The sequence below is a fragment of the Pelodiscus sinensis genome, chromosome 30 (assembly GCF_049634645.1).
Source record: "Pelodiscus sinensis isolate JC-2024 chromosome 30, ASM4963464v1, whole genome shotgun sequence".
In the NCBI taxonomy this organism is placed as follows: domain Eukaryota; kingdom Metazoa; phylum Chordata; order Testudines; family Trionychidae; genus Pelodiscus; species Pelodiscus sinensis.
The window spans coordinates 2040672-2049323 of record NC_134740.1 but is presented as its reverse complement, the minus strand read 5'-3'; the positions used below and the strand labels follow the sequence as shown (position 1 = coordinate 2049323).

Genomic DNA, 8652 nt, shown 5'->3' with positions numbered 1-8652 from the left:
CCCTGGCGGGTACCGATACTGCTCTGGGTTTTGCCACTCGGGTTTCTCACTCAGGACCCCAAACACATTTTTGGTACCATTTTTATTCAGTGCTGGGGATGGGCCCTGCGGCAGGGCAGGGGAGGAGGGAAGCAGGGGATCGGTGCTGGGGACTGACTGGCAAGGAGCTGAATGCCGATTTCCCAGAGTTCCCTTCCCGGAGCTGGGCTCCCTGCCTGGATGCCATGGCTGGGGGAGGGGACTCAGCCCCCCCTTGCAAAGCAGGCCCTACATCTGGGCCAAGCCAAGACACAGAAGTAATGCAATTCCAGACTTTTGGGGTCTCTCTGGCAGAGCTCAGCCCTGCAGCTTCCTCATCGTCTCCTTGATCCAGGGCACGAAAGTGGAGACTCTCGTGTACACATCAGGGGGGTTTCCATCCTCGGGTCCCCAGGAGACGATGCCCTGAGCTTTCCCCCCACACACCAGGGGGCCCCCAGAGTCTCCCTGCGACATGGAAAAAAAACAGGGGTGAGTTGCACTCTTTTGCATTGCCAGTGGTCGCAGCTCCCATTTCATTTGTACAGCCCCGAGCGCAGAGAGACTAAGTCTCGGAGGCTTGACCTCCACCCCAGAAGCCTCACACAAACCACCAGTTTTACAAAGGAGCTTGCAGGTGGGGGGGCTGGGATTTACTTTGGAAGAAATGCTGCCTTTGTCTGGGTCCCCCACACACATCATGGTGGCGGCGTCATAGTCGAGTAATGTCTCACTGCAGTTGGCATCTTCCATCACCACCATGTGGGCCTCCTGAAGTGTCCCTGTGGTCTGTTTACTCCTTGGATCAGTCCGGCCCCAGCCGGCCACACTGCACTTGGTCTTCGGACGCACTCGTCGCTTGGTCGCTGGCAGCTTGATGAAGTCCACATATTTATTGCGATGAGCCTCACCCTGCAGCTACACACAGGCACGGACACAAGGACAAGGAAGAATACAAAGCTCACCAGGCCAACAGAAAGATCCCATAAAAAATGCACAGCCATGAGTTCACTAGGGTTTGGCTGATGGGATGGGGTAGTACCTGCAGCAGTGTGAGGTCACTGGGGGTGGGGGATGGGATGGGGGTGGTACCTGCAGCAGTGTGAGGTCACTGGGGGTGGGGGATGGGATGGGGCGGTACCTGCAGCAGTGTGAGGTCACTGGGGGTGGGGGATGGGACGGGGGCGGTACCTGCAGCAGTGTGAGGTCACTGGGGTGGGGGATGGGATGGGGTGGTACCTGCAGCAGTGTGAGGTCACTGGGGGAGGGGGATGGGATGGGGCGGTACCTGCAGCAGTGTGAGGTCACTGGGGGTGGGGGATGGGATGGGGTGGTACCTGCAGCAGTGTGAGGTCACTGGGGGTGGGGGATGGGATGGGGCGGTACCTGCAGCAGTGTGAGGTCACTGAGGGTGGAGAATGGGATGGGGGCGGTACCTGCAGCAGTGTGAGGTCACTGGGGGCGGGGGATGGGATGGGGGTGGTACCTGCAGCAGTGTGAGGTCACTGGGGGTGGGGGATGGGATGGGGTGGTACCTGCAGCAGTGTGAGGTCACTGGGGGTGGGGGATGGGATGGGGCGGTACCTGCAGCAGTGTGAGGTCACTAGGGGTGGGGGATGGGATGGGGGCGGTACCTGCAGCAGTGTGAGGTCACTGGGGGTGGGGGATGGGATGGGGGCGGTACCTGCAGCAGTGTGAGGTCACTGGGGGTGGGGGATGGGATGGGGGCGGTACCTGCAGCAGTGTGAGGTCACTGGGGGTGGGGGAGGGGATGGGGGCGGTACCTGCAGCAGTGTGAGGTCACTGGGGGTGGGGGATGGGATGGGGGTGGTACCTGCAGCAGTGTGAGGTCACTGGGGGTGGGGGATGGGATGGGGGCGGTACCTGCAGCAGTGTGAGGTCACTGGGGGTGGGGGATGGGATGGGGGTGGTACCTGCAGCAGTGTGAGGTCACTGGGGGTGGGGGATGGGATGGGACGGTACCTGCAGTATCATGATGTCGTTATCATCATGTGTATCGTTGTACTGTGGGTGGGGGATCTGCCGTTGCACTTGGAGCACTTGCTGGCTCGGTTCCCATTGGCTGATGTTATGGGCTCCCAGGATGACAGTGATGCTTCTGTGAAAGCTGAGAGCAGCACGTGGGGCATTAGGGGCAGGGGCGTGTGTTTCTGGCTCATGAATTCTGATCTTGTCCGTACAGGGCAGATCAGGGCTCTCAGGCCAGGTCTCAGATTCTTTCTGGTGTCTTTGAGCTTGGGCCTCAGCTCCTCCCCAGCCAATTCCCCCCTCCCAGCTTGATCCAGGGCAGGGGTCCATGCCCAGCCCCCCAGCCCAGCTCCCTGCAGAGCTGCCCTGGGGTATGACCCCTGCCTGCCACACGCTTCAGTCCCATTGATTTACCCAGCGCTGGGACTGGGCCGTGGGTTGCAGAGGCCGCATGAAACTCACCGACACCCCCTGAGCAGATCAGACCCCTGGGCTCTTCTCCCTCAGCCAGGCCACCCCCAACCCCTACCCTGCCCCCCACTCTAGCACCAGTGCTCCCGTCTCCCTTTCCACCGCTGACCCCACCTGCCCCCACATCCCAGCCCAGAGGCACTTACTCTCCCTGGCAGTGAGCAGCCGTCAGCACGACATTTGGCTTCACGAGGAGCCCACCACACTTAAATGCCTTCATTGCATGTTGAATATGCAGATAGGCCATGTAGGGCCTGGAGTGGGGCTCGGCTTCCTGGCCCCCGATGATCTGCCCTGGGGGGGAGAGCAAGTTCACACAAAGAGCCCCCTCACCTCCCTGTGCATGGACAGCGTTCGCACCCTGATGCCTTCTCCATCAGCCCACAGTGGCTGGACTGTGCGAAGCCCGACCTCCGAAATCTCTGCTCTCATAGAAAATCGTGGGTTTCCCTAAAGGCGCATTGCTCAGAAAGCCTCGTCTGCCCCCTGCCCCATTGCCTGTGGTGAAAAACATCTGTTCGGCCCTCCTTGTGCAGATGGGGAAACTGAGGCCCAACTAGATGGTTTCTAATTCTGGGTGCTCATCTTCTCTCACCACGGCATCCAAATCCCCACCTCTCTATGCTGATAGCTAAATCATTCATGAGGAAAATGAGCAGAATCAGTCTCAAATCCCCAGTTGTTCTACCTTTCCAGCAGGATTGGGAACCATTAATAACTACTCTCTGAGTACGATTATCCAGCCAGTTATGCACCCACCTTATAGTAGCCCCATCTAAGTTGTATTTCCCTAATTTATTGATAAGAATATCATGTGAGCCCATATCAAATGCCTTACTAAAATCTAGGTATACCACATCCACCACTTCTCCCTTAGCCACAAGACCTATTAGCCTGTCAAAGAAAGCTATCAGATTGGTTTGACATGATTTGTTCTTTACAAATCCATGCTGGCTGTTCCCTATCACCCTGTTATTTTCCAGATGTTTGCAGATGATTTCCTTAATGACTTGCTCCATTGTCTTCACTGGTACAGAAGTTAAACCAACTGGTCTGTAGTTTCCTGAGTTGTTCTTATTTCTCTTTTTATAGGTAGGCACTGGATTTGCCCTTTTCCAGTCTTCTGGAATCTCTCCCGACTTCCAGGATTTTCCAAAGATGATAGCTAAAGGCTCAGATACCTCCTCTATCAGCTCCATGACTATTCTAGAATGCATTGCTGCAGGCCCTGGTGACTTGCAGACATCTAACGTCTCTAAGCCTCCTGCTGCGAGACAAGCCCAAGAAAGAAACCAACAGAACACCACTGGCCATCACCTACAGTCCTCAGCTAAAACCTCTCCACCGCATCATGAGTGATCTACAACCCATCCTGGACAACGATCCCTCGCTTTCACAGGCCTTGGGAGGTAGGCCGGTCCTTGCCCACAGACAACCCGCGAACCTGAAGCATATTCTCACCAGCAACTGTACACTGCACCACAATAACTCCAACTCAGGAACCAATCCATGCCACAAACCTCGGTGCCAACTCTGCCCAAATAGCTACACCAGCGACACCATTACAGGACCTAACCAGATCAGCCACACCATAACTGGTTCGTTCTCCTGCACAACCACCAATGTTGCCATCATGTGTCAACAATGCCCCACTGCTATATACATTGGCCAAACTGGACAGTCCCTACGTAAAAGAATCAATGGACACAAATCAGATATTAGGAATGGCAACATACAAAAACCTGTAGGGGAAAACTTCAATCTCCCTGGACACACAGTAGCAGATTTAAAGGGAGCCACCCTGCAGCAAAAAACCTGCAAGACCAGACTTCAAAGAGAAACTGCAGAGCTGCAGTTCATCTGCAAATTTGACACCATCAGTTTAGTATTAAACAAAGACTGTGACTGGCTAGCCAACTCCAAAAGCAGCTTCTCTTCTCTTGTGGTTCACACCTCCACATCAGATGCTAGAAGTGGGCCTCACCCTCCCTGACTGAATTAACCTCGTTATCTCGAGCCTGATTCTTGCCTGCATATTTACACCTGCCTCTGGAAATTTCCACTCCCTGAATCTGATGAAGTGGGTCTTTGTCCATGACAACTTATGCTCCAGTACATGGGTGTGTCTAGACTCCATGCCTCCGTCGATGGAGGCATGTAGATTAGCCAGATCGGCAGAGGGAAATGAAGCCGCGATTAAAATAATCGCGGCTTCATTTAAATTTAAATGGCTGCCCCGCTCTGCCGATCAGCTGTTTGTCGGCAGATCGGGGCAGTCTGGATGCGCCACATTGACAAAGAAGCCTTTCTTGATCGGCACAGGTATGCCTCATGAAACCAGGTTTACCTGTGCCGATCAAGAAAGGCTTCTTTGTCGACGCGGCGCGTCCAGACTGCCCCGATCTGCCGACAAACAGCTGATCGGCAGAGCGGGGCAGCCATTTAAATTTAAATGAAGCCGCGATTATTTTAATCGCGGCTTCATTTCCCTTTGCCGATCTGTCTAATCTACATGCCTCCGTCGACGGAGGCATGTAGTTTAGACGTACCCCATCTGTTAGCCTATAACATGCCAGAGGACTCCTTGTTGCTTTTGCAAGATGTACATGTTTCACCTCATCCTCATTCTTACCCAAAAAACAGCCCCTTCACCAGGGCCAGCACTCGCTGACTAAGGGGTTAAACTCAGGGAGCTAGCAAGGGTGTTGTCAGGGTCCAGGAGAACCAATGGGGATACAGTGATGAAATATGAATTGCAGCTAAATTCCTTGCCTGCTCTCTTTGTGGGGGAGTTTAAGGCAGAGAGTTGGGAGACAGAGAATGATTTAAACCCAGACAGGACTACCAGGCCTGTAAGGAATTCAGGGCATGGAAGTGGACCGAATCCGGAAGGGATCGTTAGTAAATAAGAGGGAAGTGTATTTAGTCGCAAGGAGGGTATTTTTCTTTTTGTTGGCGGTTTGGTTCAACTTCTCTGTGTGAATCCAAGCCGTCCTATCCCCACTCCCCATATTTAAGCTATATCCCAGAGATAGTATTTTTCTCTGTGCTTTAATCTGTTCTTTTCTCGGTTGCTCTGAAATGCCCTGCTACCCAGTATGCTTTGCCAAGGAGATCTTTTTGTTTGGTTCCTAAAATCACCCTTTTGAAGGCCATGATTGGATGCTTGTGTCCGGAAAGGTAACATTTGCTCTGTGAGTGCCTATCCAGAGAGGTCGGCTATCAGAGAAACAGTTGGTATTCTGCCTTCTCCCCCCGTTTGTTTCTTTTTCGAGCTCTCTTGTGGCAAAAGAGCTTGGGGCACCCTGGGGAAGCCATGCAAGTGGTTCGTCCTGGTTTTTAGGAGTTAAATCACTTCTTGGTGGTGGCCTCGTTTCCAGAGCCGGTGTGGTGATGCTGTAGAGTTTTCTTTAAGCAGAGCCTAGAGCGGTGAGGTATGGAAGGACTTTTGGGGCCCTCACATACTGCACATGGAGGGCCAGTGCTGGGAACCTTTTTGAACCAGAAACACAGACCTCAGGTTTTTAAAAGGACACTTTTTTTTTCTCTTTTACTGCCGGGAGCAGGGGGGAAGATGCACACAGAGGGGTAAATCGGCACAGCCAGAGAGTCCAAACCAAACCATTTTTTTTAGCTTTCGGGACAACTAAGAGCTAGGCTTGAGTAGGGTTCAGAAACAGACGAGTGCATGCTTCTGTGGCCGGGAGAGTAGCGCTGAAGCAACCAACCCTTCCTAAGAGACACCCCATGATGAAAACAGCCTCAGATTAGGACAAGACGCCCCCCTCTAGGGAAGACCTGTTCCCCGAGGAGGGAGGACAGGAGAATGTCCGTATGAGGGAGGGGAAGTAACCTTAAGGCAGGCAGACCTCTCACTCAAGCCGAGACGGTCTTCTTCCTGCAGATGAAGCGGTGTCATGATCATGAGGGTTAGCCAGCAGCCTGGGGACTAAGGGGTTAATTACTCCTAGCCAGGTAGGAATGTAGGTAGGATTTTCAAACAAAGGAATTTGGGTTTTTCCCTCCTCTGTCTCTGAGCCTTGTTCCTCTGCAGCTACAGAGAGAGAAAGCCATGTCTCCCTCTCCAAGAAACAATTCTTCACTTTCTGTAAGTGGGGTAACGTTTAGATCAATCCGTTCGGTTTTCTTGTTTTATGGTTTGGGTTCTGCTGTCTGTGCACTGTTGAAAAAATATTTTGGCTTCCCTTTGTCACTAAGTTCTAGGCCCATGGAGTTTGCCCATGAGTGTATCTTGTTTCTTTTCTATCTAGTCATTATGCTTGCAATGGGAATATTGTGGTGATAATAAAAAATTTCTCTTTTCTTTTTATTAACCTGGAATTGGTTAATGGTTGTGTCCTGGTTTGTACTTTAGGGGTGAGATTTCGTAAGTGATCTCCCCCTAATTTCCTTTATTAATACTTGGGTGGTGGCTGTGGCGTTTTTATCCCCAAAATCTAGGGTTATTTTAGATTTGGGGGGGTGTTTTATACCAAAGCCTGGTAGATAACTCTTTGGGGTACGTTTGCTGGCCCCCACTTCTGCATTTATCATGCCCAAGTGGGGAGAGAGCCATGCCAAGCAGTTGGAAGCCGAGGAGAAGCAAAAGCAAGTGGAAGTGAAAATGAGGCAGGTAGAAGTTGAACTTGAGAAAGCAAAGCAGCTAAGTCCTCCAGCGATACTGACTAAGCACCCCGATGCCAAGAATGCTTCCTAGCCCAGGAAATACCCAATGTACCTGGGAGGAGATGATGCCGATGCTTCCTTAGAAACTTTAAAAGAGCCTCAGGGACACTGTCCCCCAAGGCCAGGACACGGCAGAGCTGAGATCACAGCTCCGTGGACCCCTCCTGGAAATGATAGGTGAAATGCCCAGGGAAACACGAATGACTATGAACTTTTTGAAATAAAGGGTGTAACATCGGCTACCTGAGTTTAACCCTTTAGTCACTGAGTGCTGGCCAGCCCTCCTCCTATCCATCACAGAACACATCTGAGTAACCCTGCCTTAGAATCTTATAACTTGCCATGCCACACATATTGTATCTGGACAATAATGATCAGCAGATTATGAGTTTTCCGGTGATCTTAGGCACACCGGCCTTAAAATATATCAGAATCCTCTCCAACGGGTGAAAATGGGGACAGCCTGTCCCAGATCCCTGGATACAACCCCCAGAGTTGCCAAGCCTGAGTCCTTCCTAACGTCCCAGTGGGCCCTGATCCCAGCCGTACTCACCAGACCGAGCCCCAGGGGGCAGGAGAAAGGCGATGGGGAGCAGGAGCAAGATCTGGACCTGCATCTTCAGAGGCAGGGCAGGGACAGTGCATCTGCCTCAGGTGTGTGGGCTTTGTAGACTCAGTCTGGCGGAAATCGGGTGGCAGGAAACTTGAGTGTCTCCCACACACTTGTCTGCCTGCCTACTCAGGCCTCACAGTTTCCAACCACACAGGCTGGGGGGAAGGGCAGACCCTGCATCAGCCCAGCAGCTGGCATCTAGCACAGCTGGATGACTACTGCCTGGCTAGATCCCTGCACAGCTGGAAGGAGAAAACCCTAATGGGGCCGTGTCCAGCAGGATCCTGGGCTGCTCTGGGTGCTGCTGGCTCACAGCTGGGCACATCTGGGGCTACTAGTAACCAGATCCAAACCTCACTCATCTCCCTGCTGGTGTCTCTTTCAAAGAGCAGCGGGCTTATTTCAAATTTGGCAAACCTCATTCCACGAGGAATAATGCCAATTTCAAATTGCTATTTTGAATTAAGAGCAGAATAGATGCTTATTTTGAAATAGGGAGCCTCCAACCCTTCCCAGGGTGCCCTGCTGGCCGCTGTGGCCACATGGTAACTTCTGACCTGATGCCCTCCTACACCCAGTTCCGGCTGGCCTTAAATGCAACTCAGCGTCCAATCAGTGTGGGCATGCTATTTCAAAATAGCCAAGTGCTATTTCAAAATGCATTGTGTGTGTAGATGCATTATTTCGAAATATCTTATTTTGAACTAACTATTTCAAAATTAGATATTTCGAAATAACGCTGTAGTGTAGACGTACCGTGAGAATTATTCGCCAGCCAGTTATGCACCTACCTTACAGTAACCCCATCTAGGTTGTATTTCCCTAGTTTATTGATAAGAAGATCTTGCGAATAGTAATAGAGATGTCGCCGTGTT

At 52.1% G+C, this 8652-nt stretch overlaps 1 protein-coding gene across 1 annotated transcript; it reads right to left on the bottom strand.

The window, feature by feature from the left end:
• Nucleotides 1–336: 336 nt before the first annotated feature.
• On the bottom strand, nt 337–7781 carry LOC142821094 (granzyme B-like). The gene is made up of 5 exons (XM_075911885.1): nt 7718–7781; nt 2625–2772; nt 2002–2137; nt 676–936; nt 337–486 (listed from the first exon to the last, which is right to left on the bottom strand). The coding sequence occupies exons 1-5, from the start codon at nt 7779–7781 to the stop codon at nt 337–339; spliced, it is 759 nt and encodes a 252-aa protein (XP_075768000.1).
• Nucleotides 7782–8652: the final 871 nt, after the last annotated feature.